This window comes from Erpetoichthys calabaricus, chromosome 16, assembly GCF_900747795.2.
Source record: "Erpetoichthys calabaricus chromosome 16, fErpCal1.3, whole genome shotgun sequence".
NCBI lineage: Eukaryota > Metazoa > Chordata > Cladistia > Polypteriformes > Polypteridae > Erpetoichthys > Erpetoichthys calabaricus.
The window spans coordinates 96,545,654-96,572,456 of record NC_041409.2 but is presented as its reverse complement, the minus strand read 5'-3'; the positions used below and the strand labels follow the sequence as shown (position 1 = coordinate 96,572,456).

General features: G+C 42.4%; 1 protein-coding gene across 3 annotated transcripts in view; it reads left to right on the top strand.

The window, feature by feature from the left end:
- The window catches only part of LOC114666576 (Fc receptor-like protein 2), a 137,312-nt gene that overhangs the window by 86,984 nt on the left and 23,525 nt on the right, over window positions 1-26,803 (top strand). Inside the window, exons 1-2 of one of the 3 annotated variants that reach the window (XM_051920043.1) lie at window positions 8,857-8,959; window positions 23,308-23,343. The exons of the other annotated variants lie outside the window; for them this stretch is intronic. Of the exons in view, the coding sequence (XP_051776003.1) occupies window positions 8,929-8,959; window positions 23,308-23,343 (67 nt within the window). The 5' untranslated portion in view covers window positions 8,857-8,928. Of the gene's footprint in view, window positions 1-8,856; window positions 8,960-23,307; window positions 23,344-26,803 lie in introns of those variants that run through there. 3 annotated transcript variants of the gene reach the window in all.

Genomic DNA, 26,803 nt, shown 5'->3' with positions numbered 1-26,803 from the left:
GTGTAGACAATAAAAGAGGCGTTTCATGCCATTGCAGGTAGGTAATACACGGGCTAAAACACCCACAATTCCATAAAGAATCTCACAATCAGCCTAACATTCTCATTACCAGGATTTCCAAATGTGATTGGGGCACATGGGACTGATCAGAGTGGAGTTTGATCAAACATTATTTGAAAAATGTACCTCTCCTCCTGATGAATAATCAGACAGTGTCTTCATCAAATATTTGACCTTCATCAATGTCTCGTTGGTCAGACACAAGTTCTAGGGATATGACATTCCCTGCAAGTGACCCAACAAAAAAAAGAGGGCTGTATGGAACATACCTATGGCACACATTGGGGACAAATATATGCAATGACCATCCTTTACCTGAAATGAAGTGACCACTGCATCCTGCCGCTGGTTCTGAGGAGGAGCTTCCCCCTGAAATGCCCTCAGAAACCAGGCAATGGGCATTTTGCTGGAGAGCCAACTCTTCTGCAGGGGTGAGGTCTGGACCGCATGGAAATCCACCTGTTTTCTGCTTGTATGTCTTCATCTTATTAGCGTTAAAATTATTGTTTTTTATATTTTATATGATTCTTTATGTCAACAATTCTTTAAATAGTTATATACCAATATTTACCAGTTTGAAGTATATTCTTGTACTTCACTTTAACTTGTTCCCATGTTCCCATTTGTCGGCCACTTTTTGCCAGCCGTCTTTTCTGGTTTGGGCTGCTTTTGCAGTGTTACCCCTTGTGCATATTAAATCTTGAAATTCTTCATATTTATTGTATAAAAGGTCCTGCTTCACTTGTTTGAAAAAAAATGCACCCGTTCTTTAGTCACTTTGTTACAGCCTATCAAAGACTTGCTGATCATGTTTTCTAGACTCAATATATATGGGCTTTTCAATCAGTGTGGGCATGTGCAATCATCTCAGATGATTAGATCCAGCTCGACTAATCTACTACACGGCTGCGTTTGAAAAACCGACTTATCCCGGATGAGCTTCACCGGCATTAACTCATCCAAGTTGAGGCATCTGATCGCGGATGATTTAAGCGACGTATGGAAAATACCCCCCTGTGCTCTCTGCTCTGTGTTTGTTGATATTACTTAGGGCAAAGCAAGAGGATGTTTAATTGCTGTAACAACAAGGGGATGCCACTGAGCCAAAAACTGCAGACACAATAAAGCCTCAACACACTTTATTCTCAAGTAAAGGGTTTTTATTGAGCCGCAATATCTTCCCCAAAAGAATAACAAAAAAAAAACAAAAACATACACCTTCCTTCCCCAAGAGCGTAGCCCACTACCACTCGACTCGTTAAACTGAAGCAGTTGGGCTTTCTTTTAAAGTCATCCCAGGAACTACTTCCTGTCTCCACTCCAGGTCATTCGGAGTACTTCCAGGTCGTGTGGGAACCAGGGCAGTCCTCCCCTAGCAGTGCCTTCTGGCAGTCCACAAAGGCCCCAACATGGTTGCGTTTCTGGACTCCACTTCCCATTCAGCCCTGTGAGTGTCCAAATCAGGAGGAAAACTGAGGAACACTGCCACCTAATGTGTGGGGGAATGACCTGCTCCTGGTATGCCCATTCACCTGGTCTTTCCATCATGGCCTTCTAGCCGGGTATGAAACCTTTTGTTATCCCAGGCAGGATGCCTGTCATCCCTTCTGGGCACCCTCATTGCAGAGTAGTGTGTATTTCACTTGTATATCACAGAGATGGATGAGCAAAGTATCTTAAAAAACACTTTATGTTATTTGCATATGTCCTATATTAATCTTTGCATTATACTACCAGGTCTTCAGAATAAAGACCTCTCTATTGACCTCTTAGGCACAGCTATCATCAGTGTGTCTGTCTGTGGAGAGAGTGTCGACCTTGTTGAGAGGTTTACTTACCTCGGCAGTGACATTCATTTGACTCTAGTGATTCTTCCTATAAAGTCAGTAGATGGATTTTGAGAAAATGGGGGGTCATGAGGTCGCTGGAAAGGGGTGTGTGGCGCTCCCAATATCTCAGCAAAAGAATGAAGGTCCAAGTCTTTAGAGCCCTGGTGCCTCCTGTCTTGCTATATGGTTCTGAGACATAGACGCTATCCAGTGACCTGAGGTGAAAACTGGACTCCTTTGTTTCTGTGTCTTTCCAGAGAATCCTTGGGTACCACTGGTGTGACTTTGTGTTGCTCATGGAGTCCCGAATGAAATACATTACCTGCATTGTGTGGGAGCATCAGTCACGGCACTACAGCCATGTGGCGCGATTCCCCGAGGGTGATCCAGCTTGAAGGATCCTCTTTGTTGGGGACCCGAGTGGCTGGACCAGGCCAAGGGGTCCCCCACGTAACACCTGGCTGTGGCAGATAGAAGGTCATTTTCGGAGGGTGGGACTGGACTGTCTGCCTGAGGGGTTGCCAACCGGGATCCTGAGTTGTTTCGTCACATAATGGGTGTGACAACGCAGTGTACCAGTGCATGCTCCCCAACTTGACTTGACTTGTCTTCAGAAGTTAATACATTATAATTTCTAATGAACTTCTGCCAAATTAACAATATGGGAAAATAAAATCTGAACGTGCAGGTCTTGTGCATTGTCATCTGCCTTATGAGAGCACAAACTCTTTTTCTTGGGTTGCATGAAATCATTAAAAAATGTACAGCCAAGGTAAGGGGGCTCTTGTTCCTTTTACAGATGCTGATTGGGCTTGCGCTTGGAGTGCACCAGACATTTGAAAACCAAACTCAGTTCTGTCCACTTTTAAAAGTTCATTATAATAAACTCAACATAGTCTTCCATTTTGTGATTGCAAGATTAGTTCAGATTCGGTGAAACGAGAACAAGCCTATTTGGAGCGAAGTGCTCTTTTGCATTTGTACTACTGCATAATTTTATTAAACAAAATTTAAATTAACTCTCCCCTTATTTTCATTCTTTTAGAACTGTCAGTGGAGAATAAAGTCCGACTTGTCATATCTGGTCTGGTGTTGATTGTACTGCTGATCATTGTGGCCGAGTTTTTGTGGATCAGATCTAACAAAGCTGTGTCGACTTCAGGACAAGAAGAATCAGAAAGTAACACAAACTTGTAAATCATACAAACAACACCTTGAATCTGTGATTACTTGAGATGGCTCAAAGATAAACAACCTCGGGGATTTAGTTGATCAAATTGTTTTGGTTACTTTTGTCAAATTACTTTGCTTCATGTCAGTACGATGGAAAGAAAGGCACCACTATTACTAGAGAAGAACTGCTTGACATTTGGGATAATTTATGTATTAATTTCAATGCAGACATACGGGACTTGCCTGACAAATTGCTGCTTGGGAAATCCTAAGGTGTTGTAAGTACTGACAGATCCAGAAAAGAAAGCTTGTGCTGAAGACGTTGTGAAGGCGAGTCGACGCTCTTGTGTACTTTAGAAGACGTGGATTTCAAGTAATGCTTCGTCTTCCAAATGTTCAGTCTGTTAGCTACAAAGCAAATGAGTTACGCTTGCTCATTAAAACTGATGTGCTCTGTTGTCTTGTGTCTGATTTTAAATTTCACAGCAACCTGTTTACGGTCATCTATGTCTGATTTATCAGGGGATTTAATGGCATAGAGACTGATATGAGCTGAGCGCTAGTTGAACTTAAATAACGCGTTTAAAGATTGCACAGGTCACTTCATCCAGCCTCTCCCTCAGCACCCTTCAGCCTATTCCCCAGCCTACGAGCAATCTGGACTCTTCGGGTAAGTTGGACCCCCCCCACAACCCGCACAACAGAACTGCAGGTACAGTAAGTGGATGGTCATGATGGCGTCTTACCCACTACTTTGACATGTGCTGACTAACTAGCCCCAAGGTTTACCGATCTGTTTGTTCAGTGGGACCAGTAGGGGGCACTTGCTCCCTGGGATTGTGTTCTTTTTTGAATGAAGGGAATACTTGAACCTTATACATATCCCTTCAGTAACCATGGCGGAAATAATCAGACAAGAGCAATATGGCACAAAAAGATGCATACATATTGTAAAGACACAAAATGCACAAGATAAAGGGTCTGGTGCACCTGAGGGCAAACACCACCTATTAAAGTACGCAAGAGGCGTAAAAGAAAATGTGTGGTACTACGTAAAGTTGAAATGTTCTAGATTCTCAGGTCGATCTAATCTAAGATGGTGGCGATTGCCTTTATGAGGAATTCAGGGAGGAAGAGGCGGTCTAGGTAGTCTTACTCCGGAAGAGATGTCAGAGTGGGAGAGGTGAGAAAAGAAGAGAGAGCATTATTAGACGGTGCCCTCTTGTGTTTTGGTGGCAAATCACACCTATGCCCTTAGGTTATATATACATATTGTGGAAGAATATGCCTTGACACAAGAAAATGGTTTGGAGCAGCAACCCGTATACTTGAAATAAGGCTGCAAGAGTAGATTATTAGATGCAAGGTTGTTTACAGATTAGAGTCCAGAACAGAACTGACTAACAGAAGGAAGAAGGTGGGTTTTTAAGGTCAGTCACTGGAAGTGATGTCATCAGGCCTGGAATAGGAAGTGATGTCATTGAACCTGGAACCAGAAATGACGTCATCGGGTTCAAGCAGAATTTCACGTTTTATCTGCAAGGGATAAAAGAGAAAGGATTATTGCACTCTGCCACTCCCTGGCCTGGCGTGGAATTACCTTCTTTTGAGCCCTTCAGCTGCCTCTCACACGCACATGTGTGACAATATTTTATTTTAAAACGTAGCATTCACTCCCAGTATACAATGCAGTATATTTGTAGATGCATATCCAGGCTGAAGAGAAGCCGAAAAGGAACAGTACAATCATCTTCCAGTTGTTCAATGGGGAATGCTGATGAATGTGTTTTATGTATAGTGTATATATTTGTAACTTATCAAGTTTGGAAAACTGTTCACGTTTCAATTTAGTAAAGAGAGTTTTTTTTTTCGATATTTGAGTAACAGTGATTGGATTATGTATTATAAGGCTGAAGGTGGGCAATAGTGTACCTACCAACAATAGAGGTGGTGACACCATTATAAAGAGCTTAGGGCCTTGCATACCGATAAAGGAAGGGTGGTGCAAGGGGGTTACATTTGATTTTAATAAAATCAATAAAATGCTTAAGGAAAAAAAAAGAGATAGAAGGGTTTAGGAGTTGTAGTGGACTCGACACTATCAACTGCCAGACACTTATTCATTTAAATTATCGATTGACTTAATTTTACTAGCTTTAAGTTTCATTCTGTTGGCCATGCTCTCTTTCTCAGGGTTTTGTTTTCAATCCTATTTTTGTAAAATTGATCTATTTGTATGGAATGTTGTGTGATTTTAATAAAACCAATAAAATTAAAAAAAAAAAAAAGTATTGTGATAGATGGCCAGGGACCTTGCCCAGTCGGTATGCCCTTTTGAGGAGAGGACTTGGGGAGAGGACATATCACCAGCAGTACCTCCCCCGGGACACGAGAGGGCAACCCCCCTGGTTTACATCAGGGCTACGGGACTGGAGCTCAGAAGCTCAACCCTGCTGGGGCCCGTGACCACCGACAGAGGGAGCCTGGACAGCTTCGGAGCCATGCCATGCAGCACTTCTGCCACAACGGGCAGAAAAGATATTACGTATGGTGAGCTGGCCATTGGACACCATCTGACTGGTCGATCAACAATGCGCTATAAAGATGTCTGAAAACATGACCTGAAACTTGCAGGCATTGACACCATGAGCCAGACATGTTATTCAAGAAGGAGTTGAGAGGGGTGAAGAAAAGCACAACCAACAGCTCGAGGACAGAAGACAATGGAGAAAGCAGAGACAGCAAACTCAGACCTCTGATACACAATCAGCCTTTGTCTGCAGCACCTGCGGAAGAGACCACTATGCCAGGATTGGGTTATTGAGCCGCTTCAGAAGCTGTTCGTAACAGGACTATCCAAGGCTCTACCATTATCTTTCGTGATTGACAGATGCCATTATTGATTCAGGAGAAAATGTGATAGGTTGGCCTTTAAGATTTATATTTGAGTACCCCGTACTAGAAAATGAATTGGTGGAGACGGCGTTTATACCGGGCAGCCTGGGACACAAAGTAGAAACCGAGTCCGAGTCCTGATTTGTTGGCTTATGTAATTGTGGGGGACCAGTGCATGGGCTCCAAGGGACAGAGACACACACAGCATCACTAAAGTGGGATTACTGTACAATCTGCACCCACGTCATTACCAGTTATCAATTTTGTTTTTGAAATGTAAGTTTATTCTCAAGTATTGTTGTAACTGTATACATATAGCACCTTCTAAAGGTCTTCAGACTCCTTTTACATTGTGTCGGACATTTTGTTGTCTTGTGCTAAAATCTTTTAAATTCATTTATCTCTCATCAAAGAGACATTCAATAACCCCGCAGCGATGAAATGAAAACAGGATTTTAAATTACATTTCTTAAAAATAAAATACTAAAATATCTCATTGACACAAGTACTCAGACCATTTGCTATGATGAGATACATCCCATTCAATTGATCATCATTAAGATGTTTGGGGTCCATCTGTGGTCAACTCAATTGATTGGACCTCATTAGGAAAGGTGCGCACACAACTGTCTATTGAGGATCCCACAGCTGAGCCCACCGTGTCCCCACTGACCTGAACTGTAATTCACATCATTTATCCAGCTGTGTACACTTTTCATTATAAGATTAGATTAGATTATACTTTATTTGACCCCAAGGGAACGTAACGTTTTGCAGTTCCCAAAATAAAATAGATATAATAAAGACAAACAACAGCCCCCCAAACACTCACAGCTAAGACCACAGAAATTACAGGACAGCCCTAAGACATTAAAATGTTCATTGTAGTTGCATACGGTGTGTATATAAAGTATTCAGACCCCTTCACTTTTCTCTTATTTTGTAATATTGCAGTCTTGTGCTTAAATCCTTGTAATTAATTTGTTTCTTTATCAAGAATCACACAATACTCCAGAATGAAAAAGTGAAAATAGGTGTTTAGAAATTTTTGCAAATTTATTAAAAAGTGTTCACTTCCTGTTACTCAGTACTTTGTTGAAGCGCCTTTGGCCTGGGTATCTTCCTGGGTTTGACCTGACAAGCTTCACACACCTTGATGTCGGGATTTTCTGCAATTCTTCTCTGCAGATCCTCTCAAGCTCTCCATTTCAGGGCACTATAATGTTTGGGATAATTGGCTTCACAGGTGTTTGTGATTCCTCAGGTGGGTTTCATGGCTTCATAAGATACCCCGGCTTGCTTCTGTCCTTTGGAGTCTATAGTTGCCATTGTTCAACATGAGGACAAAAGCTGTGCCAATGAAAGTCAAAGAAGACATTATGAGGCTGAAAAACAAGAATCAAACCATTGGAGACATCATGAAAACCTTAGGTTTTTAAAATCAACTGTCTAGAATATCATGAAGAAGAAAGAACACACTGGTGACTCAATTATCACAAAGGGACTGGTGGGCCAAGGAAGACCTCAACTGCTGATGACAGAAGAATCCTCACTATGGTCAAGAAAAAGCCCCAAACACCTGCGTGAGAAATCAGAAATAGTCTTCAGGGCGCCGATGTACACGTCTCAGAGATGACTATCAGCAGAAGACTTCATGAACAGAAATACAGCTGTCACACTGTGAGATGCAAACCACAAAAACAGGATGGTCAGATTACAGTTAGTGAGAATGAACTTCAGAGAACCTGCAGAATTCTGGAAAAACATCTCATGGACAGACAAGACAAAGATGAACCTGATCAGAGTAATGGTGAGAACAAAGTGTGGAGACAAAAAGAAACTGCCCAAAAGCCAAAGCGGACCATCTCATCTGTTAAACATAGCGGTGCTGGGAATGTTATGACTTGGGCATGTATGGCTGCCCAAGGTCCTGGCACACTTCTCTTCATTGATGATGGAGCTACTAAAGGCAGTGGCACAATGAATTCTGAGGTGTGTAGAAACATCTGATCTGCTCAAGTTCCAGTAGATGCCTCATTACAAGGCGCTTCATCAGGTAACAAGATCATGAGCCAAAAACATTACTAAGGCAGCACAGGAGTTTATCAAACCTAAAAAATGGTAAATTCTTGAATGGCCAAACCAGTCATCTGATTTCAGTCTAGTTGAGCAGGTCTTCCATGCACTGAAGAGAACACATAAGGGGACAAGCCACCCTGAAACAAGCGGGAGCTGAAGATGGCTGCATTAGAAGTTTGGCAGAACATCACCAGAGAAGTCCCTCAGCACCTGGTGACGTCTATGAATCTCAGACTTCAGGCAGTCATTGCATGTGAGGGATACGCGACAAAGTACTAAATATGACAATGGCTTAAATAGACCTGCCATTGCTGTGTGCCCATTATGATGCCCTGAAATGGGAGGATCATGTTGAAAAAGTGTCATGTGTGCCAATCCCGTTAAATGAAAGTCTGAAATGTGCTCTTTAATCACAAGTTTGAAGCATTTGATTTGTTATTTTAAACTGTGGAGCAGAGGGGGGAAATCAAGGAGAATTGCAAAATATTATGGAGGGCACATATATATGTGTATATATAATTGTATATAATCTATTATATACTGTGCATATACACATACTGTACATATTAATGGTATGTTTTCATTTAAGTTTGTAACCTTTGCAAATGTGTTTAGCAGTCAGCGTATGAATAGGAAGTTGAATATATAAAAATAAACTGAATACCATGACAAAATAACGGAAGAGTAAAGTACTGTTTTAGCACTGCAAGCAAAAAATACACTTTGTAAATTAACATAAAGAAAGATGAAAACAGCGAAACATTCAATGTGGTTTTTCACAGTGTCAGCATTGTGGCCTGTCGTCATTTCCTGAAATACCCAAAACTTCAACAGAATGGCTTCCGTTAAAAGATTTTCAGCCTGGTCAGTTCTCCTAATTCACAACTGAAGAATGCGGGCCATTGAACTTCACCTGCTTCTTTGTAAGTACATAGTTTACTTTTTTATTCTTTCATAGTTAATTGGTTCTGGCATCCTCACAATTGATCTGCTCTCATTATAAGGAAAGCGTTTTGACAGAAAATGAAGTTGTGAGCACCGAGAAATGTCAAATAAATGAGGGATGCTGATCTCAGCAGTGCTAATCAGACTCGACCCCTACTAACGCTGGCTAAACTACTGGAAATGCTGCTGTTTATTTCTTTGGTTTATCTTATTTAGTTTTTAAGTTTGCAGTGTATTTTAAGTTTATGGCTTTCATGTGTCTAGTTCTACTGATGACTTTGATGTCTCGTGGCTTTAGCTGTATTGACCTGCTTCCTCAATTTAAATGTTTATTCTAAAATGTTATTGATTAGATCCTTAGGTTTTGAAAAAGTTCTGCACAGATCCTCTAAGTGAGAATTTGTTTTTTTCCAGTTTAAAATAGTATATAACATCAGTTACCCACTTAGAATAGGAGAGTTAGGATTCTTTCAGTTGAGCGAGATAAGTCTACATGCCAATAGTGTAGTAAAGGCAATCACAGTTTGTTTGTCGTTCTCCACTTTAAGCCCTCTGTGAGCCCACCAAACACAGCTGTTAGTGGATTAGGAGGGATTGTGACTCCAAGGCTGTCTGAGAGGCATTTAAAGATTTTGTTCCAGAATGATGTTAATTTGGTGCACACCCAAAACATGTGACCCAGTGAGGCTGGAACTCAATTGCAGCAGGTTTAATCTTGCCCTGGAAACATTTTGGACAGATGTGATAGATATATAATTTTCATCCATCCATCCATCTTCTTCCACTTATCCGAGGTCGGGTCGTGGGGGCAGCAGCTTGAGCAGAAATACCCAGACTTGGCTCTCCCCGGCCACTTCTTCTAGCTCTTCCGGGGGAATCCCAAGGCATTCCCAGGCCAGCTGAGAGACATAGTCACTCCAGCGTGTCCTGGGTTTCCCCCGTCGACTATCTGACTGACCCTCCTCTCCTGGACCCCCAAATAGACTTTTCCAGGGAGGCTGAGGAGTGTGATCCCTCTGTAGCTGGAACACACCCTCCGGTCTCCTTTCTTAAAGAGGGGGACCACCACCCCGGTCTGCCAATCCAGAGGCACTGTCCCTGATCTCCATGTGATGTTGCAGAGGCGTGTCAATCAAGACAGTCCTACAACATCCAGAGCCTTGAGGAATTCCGGGCGTATCTCATCCACCCCTGGGACCCTGCCACCAAGGAGTTTTTTGACCACCTCGGTGACCTCAGTCCCAGAGATGGGGGAGCCCACTTCCGAGTCCCCAGGCTCTGCTTCCTCATTGGAAGGCATGTTAGTGGGATTGAGGAGGTCTTTGAAGTACTCCGCCCACCAACCCACAACGTCCCGAGTCGAGGTCAGCAGCGCACCATCCCCACCATATACAGTGTTGACACTGCACTGCTTCCCCCTCCTGAGATGCCAGATGGTGGACCAGAATCTCCTTGAAGCCGTCTGAAAGTCGGATATATATATTTTGAGTTGAATAATTGTATGCTTTGCACATATGGAGCTTGAATGAATTCTTTGCATTGCTACCTTCCACTCCTTTTCTGAGATGTTGAGTGAGAGATCCTTTCCCCACTGTACTCGGATCTTTGAAAGGGAGGGACATTTGTATATTACAGAAATGCTGTCCGAGTCCTCGAGACAGCAATATTTTTTCCGGAATAGAGGCTGGTGGGAGGTGAGTGAATCACTACTGGGTTGTTAGCATATTGGTGATGACTTATACTCATTGGGGTACAAAGCAAGGAATATATAGAAGTACTGCAGGATTTTATTTCTATTGTGGACCAAGCCTGAGTCTGTTCCTCTATTTCTGTCCATGTCCAGGTTGTTTTATAGTTTGTATATTTGCCGCCCAGTTATGAAACTGAAAGTTAGGTAGAGCCATGCCACCTTCTGTCTTAGATCTTTGTAGGGTCGCCCTTTGGATACGTGGATGCTTTGAATTCCAGATGAGGTTATGATTGAATCTAATTTCTTAAAAAATGATTTATTGTTGTTTATTGGAATGTTTAGAAATAGAAAAAGAAGCTTAGAAAGGATATTCATCTTGACGATGTTAATTCTTTCTTTCTTGAAGTAATGGCTGCTTCTCTGCCATATCAGACTACTGGCACACGGCTTTAGCTTGACAGAGTGGATCTCAGCTTCTGGTCCACAAAGAGAAGAGAATTTCACCTTTTCACTTCCTCATGGAGAGGGCGGCACACAGCTTGTTAGTTTCTGAGAGAAGATTTTAAGAGATCATTTTGGAGAATGTGGGTGGAGTGCCCCAGGGAAGAGTCCCACAGTTCTCTTGGATTCCCTAGAATATATCAGTGAGTGTGTTTTTCAATTCCCAGTTCTCCAAGCTTCTCTTTGCTTCTCCATTTCAGAGATGGGGTGCATGTCGTTTTAAAGGAAAGTTGAATCTTCTTTGAACTGGACTAAAGTCACTTCCAGTTATGAGTGTCCTCTAATAGGCAAGTTATTCTCTCCGTCCTGGTTATCAACCTTTGAATTACGGGTTTCTTTTCAGGCTGGAGTCTACTTTCGTGCTCTGTTGCTTGAGAGCTATACAGAGATACACAGAGAGGGTCTCAGCAAGATGTCAGGTCACCTCTGATTCCCCCTTGTGCTCAAAGTCAATACATTAATAAACCATAAAACCAGGGAGAAATGTGGAGGTTCAATGAAGAAATCCATTTAAAACCAAGGTCAAAATCAATAATGGCTGGAAGCAGTCCTTTAAAAACCCAGTGCCTTCTTTTATCTGGTGGCTACCCTGCTTCTCCCATCCGGGCCCTGCAACAGGGGAGTCGCCCTACCTGCAGCTGACCTTCTCCTACTGGGCTGGTAGCTTTCCGAACCCTGGTTCCGTACGGCTCACTCCAGACCAAGACTTGGGTGCCCCAGTGACCAGGTTGCTCAAGCTAGGGCTTCAACCTCCCAAGCCTCCAACTCCCGCTGCCTTCCACTGCCTTATGCAGCAAGCCGTCCGCAATCATGGTCACGGCAGGAGTGACCCAATCCATCTGCCCCCGAGTGCTGGCCAAACACCCCACCAGGGCTCTCCTCTCAGCTGCCTGAAACCACCAGCGAGCCTACTCTTGCTCGCTCGTTCACACACCGGCTCTCTGTACCTCCTGCCATCCTCTTTCCACTAACCTCCATTCTTTTCTTTTTTCGTCTCTTCCCTCCGCACTCGTGCTTCTCCTATTTATAATGGGAACGTGGCACCAGTACGATGATTATCAGTTCCCAAAATCAATTACGGACATGGGCAATTCCACACCTGGGCACTTCAGTGCAGAAATGCCCATGCCCGTATCACGCCTGGGAACAGTGCCGGTCACACTACCACGCCCCCTCTTTAAGCCGCAAGTGCAGCGATTATTTATTTAAAAACCGGGCTTTCCTTTAGAGCCGCAGACCCGCTATATCACAGGGGACAGTGCGTGCTGAGGCGCAGTGTGCAGAAGTCGGCAACTTTCTGCAGAGTCAATAGCTACAGACCTCCAAAAGCTCAAGAACAGTGTGTAGAGAACTTCATGGAATGGGTTTCCATGGCCGAGCAGCTGCATCCAAGTCTTACATCACCAAGTGCAATGCACAAACGTCAGATGTGGTGGTGTGAAGCACACCGTCACTGACTCTAGAACAGTGCTGATGTGCCCTATGGAGTGACGGGTCTGGGTGTGGTGCTTGCCAGGAGAACAGTACTTGCGTGACTGCATTGTGTCAAGTGTAACATTTGGTGGAGGGGGGATTATGGTGTGGGGTTGTTTTTCAGGGGTTGGGCTTGGCCCCTTAGTTCCAGTGAAAGGAACTCTCAGTGCTTCAGCCATTTTGGACAATTTCATGCTCCCAACTTTGTGGGAACAGTTTGGGGATGGCAACATCACTGCACACGCACCAATGCACAAAGCAAGGTCTTTAAAGAAATGGATGAGCAGGTTTGGTGTGGAGAAACTTGACTGGCCTGCACAGAGCCCTGACCTCAACCTGACAGAACACCTTTGGGGTGAATTCGAGCAGACACTGCAAGCGAGCCAGGCCTTCTCATCCAGCATCAGTGCCTGACCTCACAAATGCTCTCGTGGTCACAAATACCCATCAACACACTCCTACAACACATTCCTTCCCAGAAGAGTTGAAGCTGTTAGAGCTGCAAAGGGTGGACCAACTCCATATGAAAGCCTATGTATTAAGAATGGGAAGTCATTAAAGTTCATGTGTGAGTAAAGGCAGGCATCCCAAAACTTTTGCCAATCTAGTGCAGGCAGATCCTCGTATGAAGAGTCCAGTTGCTTACTTGGAATGAAAGATTGAGGGGTTTTGTGCATCTCTTGTGTCTGTTGAATCTGCTGCCTTCGCAGGCCTTGTGTGCCGCTGAGACCTAGCAGAATGGGCAATGCCCAAATTGTCCGGTATGGCTCAGGCGAATTCCTGAAAGGCAACAAAGTGAAAGGAACATTTTGGAGGAGCCACAAATGGGCTAGTAAGAAGAGATTTGCTGAATCACAGGTTCTACCAGAAAATGTTTCATGTTACTTGTAGCAGGGGGAAATTAGGGGACATCAAAGGGGAGATCTTCATGGTGAGTTGGGTATTATCTGCACGCGAGTCAGGTAGGATTCTGAATTAAGAAATCCAGAGGCAGCAAGCTGAAGAAGAACTGAATGTTGAGGATTGCTACACTACAGCAGGCTGCAGAGAGCTCAACTTAGATAGATAGATAGATAGATAGATAGATAGATAGATAGATAGATAGATAGATAGATAGATAGATAGATAGATAGATAGATAGATAGATACTTTATTAATCCCAATGGGAAATTCACATTCTTCAGCAGCAGCATACTGATACAATAAATAATATTAAATTAAAGAATGATAACTTGCCACCAAACAGAGCAGACTGCATGGGTTTAGAGAAGCAGGAGCACATCAAGAGTAGCTTGAGATATTTAGAAGATTGCTGTGGTTAATGGTGACATAGTCAGTGGTGTGAGCAAGAAGAAAACATTCAGAGAGAGAAATGCAGCACAGATAGTAAACATATTGTCATCATGTTGAGAACATAGGCTGAAAACTCAGTTTTGCAGGTAATATGATTGCTTCTAGACATAAAATATACGTATGTCATGGCGGAGATGTAGAGTTGGACAGCCTCTTCAGAAGTAGATTGTAAAGAGGAGGAACCAAGTAGAGATGAGGCAACGAGGCTGCCTCATTGGGAAGGAGATGATGGCGGGGTAAGGTGATAGGATGAAATGGACAGGTCAGTAGAGAGTGATTAGAAATTGTGAACTCAGATGATGAAATATCTCTTTACAAGTCCTTCAGAAATGAGAAGATCCAGAAAAAGTCCATCAGACTGAGTTAGCGTGCCAACAGTTAGGCTGGGAAAAAAATGACTGAAGGGCAGGCAGCATGGATTCTGAACTCATTGAGGATAATGATTCTATGAGCATTGGAATATAACACAGACAGGAAATTAGAAAATTTAGAGATGAAGGCAGTTAATAGCAAGGAGGACAGCAGACCACAAGAAGGAGAAGGCAGCACAAAGTTTAAGAACAATGCAAGATAAAAAAAAACGGTGATGGAGTCATTTGATTAGGCACAATAAGAGAGGTTGGGCATCAAATAAAAGATGTTTGTTGTTTGTACATGAGTGCAGAATTGGCTCAGACACAGGAAGTAGAGGGTGATGGTGTGAGGGTGAGGGACTTTATCAGAATTGTCTGGTGTCAAGAGTGGTGTCCCACAAGGGTCATTGCTGGAGCGGCTGATAATTTTAATATATATACATGATTTAGATAAGAATATAAGTAACTAGATGGTTAAGTTTGCAGATGATACCAAGCTAGCTGACTGGCAGATCATTGAGAATCTGTTGGATCATCACAGAGGAACTTGGACAACAGACTGTCTTGGGCAGATTTGTGGCAGATGAAATATAATGTAAATAAATGTATAGTATTACACACAGAAAGTAAAAATATTAGGTCTGAATACACCATGGGAGGTCTGAAAATTGAATGTGCACGTTATGTGAAGGATTTTAGGAGTCGTAGTGGACTTGACACTAACAACTGGCAGTGTTTGGAAGCCATTAAGAAAACAAACAGCATGTCAGGTTATATAGCACCCTGACGTGTGGAGTTCAAGTCCAAGGAGGTTCTACTCAAGCTTTATAACACACTGGTGAGGTCTCATCTGGAGTCCCGTGTGCAGTTTTGGTCTCCAGGCTACAAAAAGGACATAGCAGCGCTAGAAAAGGTCCAGAGAAGAGCAACTAGGCTGAGTCCAGAGCTACTGGGGTTGAATTATGAGGAAAGATTAAAGGAGCTGAGCCTTTAAAGAAGACTAAGAGGAGACCTGACTGAAGTGTTTAAAATTATGAAAGGGAATTAGTCCAGTGAATCGAGACGGTGACTTTAAAATGAGTTCATCAAGAACATGGACACACAGTTGGAAGTTTGTTAAGTATAACTTTCACACAAACATTAAGAAGTTTTTCTTCACACAGAGAACAACAGACACATGGAACAAGTGACCAAGTAGTGTGGCAGATTTTAGAGACTTTCAAAACTCGACTTGATGTTATTTTAGAAGAATTAAGTGGATAGGACTGGTGAGCTTTGTTGGGCTGAATGGCCTGTTGTCCTCTAGATTGTTTTAATGTGCCAATAATGCAATTTATGAAATTAAACAAGTACAATCTCAAACTAAGCATAACAGATTATTACTTTATTATTAATTCAAGAAGAAATAAGCCAGAGTACAGAATCCATGTGAGAAAAAATAAGCACTTCCCAATATTGTTAAACCATATTTAGCAGTGATCATTTTCTATATATGTTTATTTCTTGGCCCCATTTAATATCTGTGTTTATGAGGCCCAGTTTTTAAATAAAGAGCCAGGTTCCTTTAGGAGCTCCCAGACTACCTGACCTCCCAAACAGATGATATAATTTTATCTCATTCACCTACAAGCAATTATTGATTTATGGGATTGCCATTTCTTCCCACTAACACACTTGAATGAACTTTCCCTTTCCACATGTGAACCTCATCATGTCTCTCTCTGTCATGAGTCATTCCTAAACCACCTTTAGTCTGGTAGTCCGTTACCTGTCAGGTACATTAGACATCGATGAGCTGTCAGGTTGGTCCTCTTTTTCAATCCTTCCATGTTTTTTCATTCTCCTTAGGCAGAAACATTAATGATTTGAGGACTTGCCCTTCAATTTCATATTATCAAGGATGAAGTGAAAAGCCACGTCAATAGACCTTCTCTATATAGGAAACAAGAAAGACAACTGCAAAGGTTAGAAACATCTGAGGAACAAAGGTAACTACTGTGGATGCACAAAGACAGAGGGATGTAAGGACTAGCATATCTATTGGACAGACCTTCATAACTACACAACATTACCATTGTACCATTAAGCCTGTTTTCATACACACGTGTTTTGCTACACTAGTCTTTCCTATTTTATTAACTTAACAAATGAAAGGGCTGATTTCTTTGTTTTCTGTCATGGTTTTTGAGAGGTTGTTGAATCAGAAAGGACACACTCTCCTGGGAAATGGTCATTTGCAGCACTATTACTATTGTCATGATGCCTATGCCTTATGAGTTTGTAACAGATCTTTAATTTATTTTGTAATTATTGTAGTTTGTTTTTTGTGAAGTTGGGGAAGACTTCAGAGGACATCACAATGAATGTCTTAGTTACCTGACCAGTATGACATGGTGATGAGTTGTTCAGTTTTTTTTGTTAGATGTGCCAAAACAACATTTAATACTTGACTTTTCACAGGCTTTCATCATGCCACTTCTTCTTTTTTTCACAAGTGATGCCATGGTTTCGTTGAGCTTCTAAACAGCTTATCTGATTATAGGTTTTCACTCCCTTCCTCCAAAAACTCGCATGTCTCCTTAGACAAAATGACGCACGCATACACAGAGACATGCACAACTGGCACGAAATAAGAGCACTTCCTCGTTTGGACTAGTCAAAAGTGATATATTTTTATTACTTGTTATTATTTTAACAAAGCATGCATGGGAAGGATCCTCCATAGGCCCTGTGGTTGAGTGAGGAGTCACAAGTCTGTTTGATTAATGCTGGGGTGCCAGCTGGTCGTCCCCATTTACTTCAAACAAAAACGGAATCAAAAGTGTGAGCGCTCAATGGCACGGAGGAAGAAAAAATAAATAGCAAAACAAAAGGAAGCCAAATGTAGGCTTTACGTTAAGTTCTTTCAGGAAGGTTAATCGTGCAGAAGCTCAGTCCTGTGCCACGCACTGACACTGTAACTACTATGTAATTACCTGTATAAGTACAGTGTAACTATGAGTTATTACTCCGTACTTACTGTGTAATACAAAGTAACATTACAGTTGATTACTCAGTTGTCATTGCTATTCCACAGTTTATATAAGATAGATAGATAGATAGATAGATAGATAGATAGATAGATAGATAGATAGATAGATAGATAGATAGATAGATAGATAGATACTGTTATTAATCCCAAGGGGAAATTCACATACTCCAGCAGCAGCATACTGATAAAGAAAATATTAAATTAAAGAGTGATAACAATGCAGGTATACAGACAGACAATAACTTTGAATAATGTTAATGTTTACCCCCCCCCGGGTGGAATTGAAGAGTTATAGTTACATACCCTGATGTTTTTATTACATTTTGAAAGTACAGATACAATGTAACTATGTAAGTACACTTGTTTTTGGATCAGTGATAAATTGTTACATTGTAATTATATTAACTGTGGAATAACAATGACAACTGAGTAATTAACTATAACGTTACAGTTCGACATCCGTGGCAGAGTGACAGGCGCTGAGCAGACTCCTGTCAATAATGGAGAATCCACTGCATCCACTGAACAGGATCATCTCCAGACAGAGGAGCAGCTTCAGTGACAGACTGCTGTCACTGTCCTGCTCCACTAACAGACTGAGGAGATCGTTCCTCCACCACACTATCTATCTATCTATCTATCTATCTATCTATCTATCTATCTATCTATCTATCTATCTATCTATCTATCTATCTATCTATCTATCTATCTACTTTGTATTACACAGTAAGTACGGAGTAATAACTCATAGGTACACTGTACTTATACAGGTAATTACATAGTAGTTACAGTGTAATTATGGACACTTAATGTAAAGTGTTACCACACCTCCTCTTATAGGTGGGAGACCGGAAGGGGTGGAGTCAGGTGCCCACACAGTGCTGCGGAGGGAATAGGAGAGAACATGATTAGTGACAGTGCTCCCTTTCAGCCTGGGGTGGTATGACATACCTAAGAAGACCCCTCAGGCTGATCAACAGACGCACATGTGTGACAGCCCTCTGAAAATGGATTTAATCCTTGTTTGTTTGGATTCCCTTCTCTATTTCATTTTAGCCTATTAAACTGTATTGCAGCTGTGTTTAATTTGTTCTTCAAGTCATGGAACTAACAGGATGGTGGAGCATTTCCCTCACCACAGCACAAAGAGAAGGCCATTGTTGCGAGGACTGGTGTCTCTGATCATTTTCTTTGCCTTTGTCTGACATCGTTTTGTGTAGATTTCCTTGAAGTCAGAGAGAGCACACCCAATGATAAGTTCAGCTGGCCACTCTCTTCAGAGCCGTGTGTTGCTGCATTCTGTTTCTAAACCAGGTGGTGACATGTCCTGTCAGGATACTTTCAATTGTAATTGAGGGCAGCCTAAAATATCTCAGGCATGTGAGGTGCTAAAGATGCCGCTGTGCCTACTTCACCAGCGGTCAATATGCTTGAACCAGGTCAGGTCCTCTGTGATGTGAACACCAAGGTACCCTCTCCATCTGAGTGTCATTAAAGCTGAAGTGGTGGTCGTGTCTCAGCTTTTTTCTAACAAAGTCGACAAGCAGCTGCTCTGTCTTGCTGCCATTTAGGAGAGGACTATTGTCCTGAAGGGTTCAGATGCAGGTTCATGAGCTTGGTGATGAGTTTAGAGAATTTGATTGTGTTAAGTGTCTAGTATATGTATATAGAGTTCTCACAGTTTTCTCACTTGTTGTCCAGGTAGGCTACAGCTTTATGTAATATAGAGGCATCATTCATGGACCTACTGGAGCGATATGTGAAATGTAATGGATCTAGCTCTTTCGGCAGTGAAGAGCATATGTAATTCTTGACTAGCCTCTTGAAAGACTCCATTACGTGATTCCTAAGGTGCAGGGACAATGGTGAACCTTTTAAAGCATGTTGGTGCAACAGATTGGGTAAAAGAAAGATTGAATAATACTATGAACACTGGTGCAAGATGATCAGTGTAGATCTTGAAAACACATCCCGGAATGGCATCTGCCAAATTGCAGAAATAATGGGGTGTAGTGAATACTTTCTGGAAGCACAGTCTATGAGATAAACAGGATATGCACCTGTTTATTAATTTTAGGTTTAAATTATGCTCATGTCTTCTGCTCAAACGTTTCTCATACTGAAAATGTCAAGCATATTTTACTTCTGTCTATTAGTCTCCATTTTATTTTATGTAAGTTGTAGTATTCTTTATTTCTGTGTCACTAGTCTGTGGGAGACATGCAAGTAACAATTTCATTTTACTATATAAACCTGAAATAAACTTAAACATACATTTTTTTTGTTTGTTTTTTTATTAATTTTATTTTTCTATATATAGTATGTCTGAAAATGTTTTTTTCCCCTGAATGCACAGTTTAATCCATTGATTCAGTCACTCTTGTTGTTATTCAAACACTGCCTGGCATTTGATTTGTTTGTGGTGCAGTATTGTTAAAATTTCCATCCATCCATCCATCCTCTTCCGCTTATCCGAGGTCGGGTCGCGGGGGCAGCAGCTTGAGCAGAGATGCCCAGACTTCCCTCTCCCCGGCCACTTCTTCTAGCTCTTCCGGGAGAATCCTGAGGCGTTTCCAGGCCAGCCGGGAGACATAGTCCCTCCAGCGTGTCCTGGGTCTTCCCCGGGGCCTCCTCCCGGTTAGACGTGCCCGGAACATCTCACCAGGGAGGCGTCCAGGAGGCATCCTGATCAGATGCCCGAGCCACCTCATCTGACACCTCTCGGTGCGGAGGAGCAGCGGCTCTACTCTGAACTTCTCACCCTATCTTTAAGGGAGAGCCCAGACACCCTGCAGAGGAAACTCATTTCAGCCGCTTGTATTCGCGATCTCGTTCTTTCGGTCACTACCCATAGCTCATGACCATAGGTGAGGGTAGGAAAATAGATCGACCGGTAAATTGAGAGCTTTGCCTTATGGATCAGCTCCTTTTTCACCACAACAGACCGATGCAGAGTCCGCATCACTGTGGACGCCGCACCGATCCGCCTGTCGATCTCACACTCCATTCTTCCCTCACTCGTGAACAAGACCCCGAGATACTTAAACTCCTCCACTTGAGGCAGGATCTCGCTCCCAACCCTGAGAGGGCACTCCACCCTTTACCGGCTGAGGACCATGGTCTCGGATTTGGAAGTGCTGATTCCCATCCCAGCCGCTTCACACTCAGCTGCGAACCGATCCAGAGAGAGCTGAAGATCAAGGCCTGATGAAGCAAACAGGACAACGTCATCTGCAAAAAGCAGTGACCCAATCCTGAGTCCACCAAACTGGACCCCCTCAACACCCTGGCTGCGCCTAGAAATTCTGTCCATAAAAGTTATGAACAGAATCGGTGACAATGGGCAGCCCTGGCAGAGTCCAACTCTCACTGGAAACGGGTTCGACTTACTGCCGGCAATGCAGACCAAGCTCTGACACCGGTTGTACAGGGACCGAACAGCACTTATCAGGGGGTCTGGTGCACCATACTCCCGGAGCACCCCCCACAGGATTCCCCGAGGAACACGGTCGAACGCCTTTTCCAAGTCCACAAAACACATGTAGACTGGTTGGGCGAACTCCCATGCACCCTCCAGGACTCTGCTAAGGGTGTAGAGCTGTTAAAATTGTTAAAATTTGTAAAACTTATATTGACTCGGGTTTGTCAAGTCTCTAACATTCACCACATTACACCCTGTGATTTTAAACTTTACTTTTTAATAAATGATGCATGTATTTATTTATGCCTTTTTATCAATTAGGAGTTTGGAAGGAAAGGATGTAAGCTCTGGAATTAAATCTTCATGACATACAATACTTCAGATAAGCTTTAAGCCCCACATGATATTTAGCGTGAGATAAATAAGTGTACAAGCTGCAGTCTTTTTATAGTAAAAGTAAGATATGATTTTTAATGCCATATAAGGAACTGCTTTGAAGTGCTTGCTACTTCTCTGAGTAGTTGTGTGAGCCACAGAACTGACTGACCGTCTCTTCATCCTGCTGAGGAAACCATAAACACAAACCACTAATGTCAGTCAGACAGCACAGAAAGCAGAGCGGTGTGTTAAAGACCTGCCACATTAAGGCTATGGAGTCAGCAGGAGAGTTAATGTGAGCACTTAATGGGCAGGAGGAAGAGAGATTAGATTGGTAGTGAGTGGCAAAAACCCGTATAGAAAGAACAAATTGGCAGAAGGTTTATCATTTTCCTAGAATTTTGTACTTGATTTTACGTCACTTATTTAGGGAGCAGGTTGAGGAGACCCTGGAGAGTTGGAGGTTTGCTCTAGAGAGGAGAGGAATGATGGTCAGTAGGACCACCAAGACAGAATACATGTGTGTAGATGAGAGGGAGGTCAATGGAATGGTGAGGATGAGGGGAGTAGAGTTGGTGAAGGTGGTTGAGTTTAAATACTTGGGATCAACAATACAGAGCAACGGGGATTGTGGAAGAGAAGTGAAGAAGAGAGTGCAGGCAGGGTGGAGTGGGTGCAGAAGAGTGTCAGGAGTGATTTGTGACAGACGGGTATCAGCAAGAGTGAAAGGGAAGGTCTACAGGACGGTAGTGAGACCAGCTATGTTATATGGGCTGGAGACGCTGGCACAGGAGACAGAGCTGGAGGTGGCAGAGTTAAAGATGCTAAGATTTGCATTGGGTGTGACGAGGATGGACAGGATTAGAAATGAGGACATTAGAGGGTTAGCTCAGGTTGGACAGTTGGGAGACAAAGTCAGAGAGGCGCGATTGCGTTGGTTTGGACATGTGCAGAAGAGAGATGCTGGGTATATTGGGTGAAGGGTGCTAAGGATAGAACTGCCAGGGAAGAGGAGAAGAGGAAGGCCTAAGTGAAGGTTTATGGATGTGGTGAGAGAGGACATGCAGGTGATGGGTGTGACAGAACAAGATGCAGAAGACACGACATTAAGGAAGAAGACGATCCTCTGTGGCAATCCCTAACAAGAGCAGCCGAAGGAAGAAGAAGATTTTGCTTCACTTATTTACTCTTCCCTATGTTTTGTTTTTCATTAAAAAAAAGTTCACTTTGTTATACTCCTTTGTCTTCGTTAAGTGATATTCTGGGCTTCAGGAGGGCTTGATAGCACCCCTTATTTTCCACTATCAGTATAATTATGTAATTATGTAGTGCAGTGGTGCAATGGTTAATCCTGTTGCCTCGTAGCTCAAGTTTCCTGTATTGAAATCTTAGTGCAAGGTCTGAAGTTTGGACATCTGTGTTTCTTCTCCTGGTATTCCAGTTTTGTTCTGACACACCAAAAAAGTGCATTAGGTAAAATTACAAGTCCTAATTAGCTGTCTATGAGTGTGTACTGTGATTCACTGGCCCCTTACTCGGGTGTAGCTTACTGCCTTGTGATGTTTATTGGCTCTGCACAACCCTGAACTGCACAAGAAGGTTAAAACTGAGTAATTTAATTTGAGGTTTGCTGTGGAGAAAAAAGCATGCCAGTAGAGGCGAGATGTTTTACAAGAGCTGGTGGGGGTGACCACCAAGATAAAGCAGAGGTGAGGACTCATCCAGAAAATTAGGCTGGTTAGAAATATCGAGAGGAGTCAGATGAGATGGCTTGGGCATCTGATCAGGATGCCTCCTGGATGCCTTCCTGGTGAGGTGTCCTGGGCACTTCTAACCGGGAGGAAGCCCCGGGGAAGACCCAGGACACACTGAAGGGACTATGTCTCCCAGCTTGCCTGGGAACACCTCGGGATTCACCCGGAAGAGCTAGAAGAAGTGGCCGGGGAGAGGGAAGTCTGGGCATCTCTGCTCAAGCTGCTGCCCCCGCGACCTGACCTCAGATAAGTGGAAGTGGCCTTAAAGCTGTCCTAGTGGTGCTACAGGCTTTATTAGCTTTTTTTCACTTTGTAAATTTGTTTTTCTTTTTATACATTTTGTCTCATATTCTTTTTTTTTGTTTCTTTCAGGGTTGACTGCAGTGACTTTATCATCAGAGGGTGAAGGTAAGACAGTGAAGTTTTCAAACCATTTATTATTTTTTTTATTTATTTCCTGATGGACTAGCTGGATGAAAAATGTCCCAACTCTTGCAAATCTGAACCGTGTCTTTCTATGAAACACAACAGACAAATATCAAGATGAACAAAAACATTATTTTGTAGTTAGTATCGCATGTGTTGTTGCAGGTTTATGATTTTACAAAGTAGTACTTTGAAAAAATAAGGATCCACTTCTTAAATTGGACCATCTTCTTGAAGGATGAAGCTGCAAGAGCACTGAAGAAAGCTCTCTTAATATTTAATGTTTTACTTTTGACTTGTGAAAATTTCAGAAATCTTTAATGTGTTTAAATTATGCACAACAATAACAATTTAATTCTTGTGTAGCTCAGAATCACACAAGGAATGTCTCAATGGGCCTTAACTGTTTTATGACAGTCCCACAGCCTTGACTCCCTAAGAAGACAAGAAAAAATCTCCCAAAAAACACTTGTAGGTGAAAACAAAATAGAAGAAATCTTGGGGAGGGTAATTCTAAGCACTGATCAATTTGCAAAACTACATAATGACTTTTTTGTAGAATACAGAGCTTGTTATTCACTTGAGGTTATTATTCTTTGGTTTCAGAAATTCTGTGTTTGTAATTTGTCAAGCACAACATTGTGCAGTACAGTACACCCGCACAGGTGGCACAATGGTGACGCTGCATGGGTTCGAATCCCGGGTCCTCCCAGCGTGGAGTTTGCAAAAAGCATTAAATAGTTAGAAAAGTACTATATAAATGTAAATAATAATTATTATTATTATTATACAGTACCTGACGATTTCTCAATTTCAAATTTTAAATGTAATTTTTTTTCAACAAATAAACAAATCATGTAGTGGTAGGACTTTTGGCCTCTATATACCTTCACAGTACTTCAAGCTTGATCCAAACACAACGTATGTGTTCCGCAGGCTTTTTGTTTACAAAAAAAGCACTGGTCTTGAGACTTTATCACTTGATAGAGAGTATAGACGTCAGGCTGAAAAAGAGAAGCTTTAGTTAAATTTATTGTGTATAAACCAATGATAGAGACACACACCAAAGTTAAGCAGTGATATTATTTTTAATAATTCCTTGCTTGATTGCAAACTGCACAGTAGCTGATTTGAGTTTTGTTTAATAATAAAACAGAGATGTGGGTTAATAATCTCACGCCTGAGATTTCATACTGTTGGCAGAAGAGGAATTTGATAAACCCTTCATAAAGAATTCAATAATTTCAGTTAAGCCTAAACACATTATAACAATAATTGTTTACATTTTGCACCAGTCATGAACTGGCCTCGGATGCTGATTTATTTGTAGGGTGTGCCCGCTCACTCAACATATGTTCTTCAACACCAGATTAGTTTTTCTTTTCTCTGTTTTGAGCTGATCTTAGCTTTATGTCCTGTGTTAAATGGGGCCCTTGTGGTAGAATTTCTTGCCGAGAATAACACCAAGGAGGCCAAACAGTAAGTGCAAATGTCATTTTTATTAAAATATATTCAAGTGAGATGTCTACAAAAGCAGGACAAAAAGTACCAAACCAAAACCCTAACGCCCCTCTGGGTTTGCCTTCCTGGGTCTTAAGCACTGTCTATTGATGAGGTGGCTCACCAGCAAGTACTGCGGTTGTCACCTCTTTGTTTCTCTTTCTCTCTACAACCTCAACCCCCTTCCTCCTGCTAGCCTTGTTACTAGAACAGCAAGCAAAAACTTCCATTAGCAGCAGTTGGTATCTCTGTACCAGAGCCTTCAGTTGCCCTTAAACTGATGTTTCTTCAAAGCTGTTGTTCAGCTCCCTATTCTAGTAAAGAACAATGCAATTCTATCTCTAAACAGAAGGTCCTGGGAATATTACTCTTCTTTTCTGTTATCAATTATTTATTGAATAGTTCCAATATAGTAAATAAAACACAATTGAATCCATCACCCCACCTCCAAGCCCAAACACCCACCACATCCTGAGTTGAGAAGCACTAAACCAACAATATCATTAATGAGCAGCTGACATCCAGGAGTCAAAGGATTGAACAGAGATACAGCAGCCCTCACTAGTTAATAATAATAATAATAATAATAATAATAATGCATTTTATTTATAGTGGCACTTTACATTAGCAGTAAATCTCAAAGTCCATCCATCCATCCATCCTCTTCCACTTATCCGAGGTCGGGTCGCGGGGGCAGCAGCTTGAGCAGAGATGCCCAGACTTCCCTCTCCCCAGCCACTTTTTCTAGCTCTTCCGGGTGAATCCCGAGGTGTTCCCAGGCAAGCTGGGAGACATAGTCCCTTCAGTGTGTTCTGGGTCTTCCCCAGGGCCTCCTCCCGGTTAGACGTGCCCAGGACACCTCACCAGGGAGGCGTCCAGGAGGCATCCTGATCAAATGCCCGAGCCACCTCATCTGACTCCTCTCGATGCGGAGGAGCAGCGGCTCTACTCTGAGCTTCTCACCTTATCTTTAAGGGAAAGTCCAGACACCCTGCGGAGGAAACTCATTTCAGCCGCTTGTATTCGCGATCTTGTTCTTTCGGTCACTACCCATAGCTCATGACCATAGATGAGGGTAGAAACGTAGATCAACTGGTAAATTGAGAGCTTTGCCTTACGGCTCAGCTCCTTTTTCACCACAACAGACCGATGCAGAGTCCGCATCACTGCGGACGCCGCACCGATCCGCCTGTCGATCTCACTCTCCATTCTTCCCTCACTCGTGAACAAGACCCCGAGATACTTGAATTCCTCCACTTGGGGCAGGATCTCGCCTCCCACCCTGAGAGGGCACTCCACCCTTTTCCGGCTAAGGACCATGGTCTCGGATTTGGAGGTGCTGATTCCCATCCCAGCCGTTTCACACTCAGCTGCTAACCAATCCAGAGACAGCTGAAGATCACGGCCTGATGAAGCAAACAGACAGAAGAGCAGACACCAGCACAAATGACTCTGAAAAGAGCAGCAACTGCAGTGTTACCCACTTGTGTGCTTAACAGTAAATAATTGTCTAAATAATTAGAACATTCAAAATAAAAAAAAATAAAATAAAAGGAAAAAAAAATGAATTCTTGCTCATATAGCATGTGTAAATTCCCGCTTCATTCAGTAAAAATATAGGCGAACCAGTTTGTAATTTCTGCATGGATGCAAAAAACATAGAAATTGGGAAATAAAGGCTTTCTTAATTAAGGTAGGAGTTCAATTAATAGAAGAAGTGAGTTGGGGCAAAAACCAAACAGCCACAAGGGACCACCAGGACTGAACTTGAGACCCACCGGTCTCCACTACCTGTATATCAGTGACTCTGCTCTCATGAGTCTGATAAGTTTGTTCTTTTTGGGTATGATAGTACGGAAACTGAGAGAGGACGTGTAATATCATTATTTTTTAAAATTGTTTCCTCTAGATAATGGAACAATTTTATCGACAAAACAAAAGA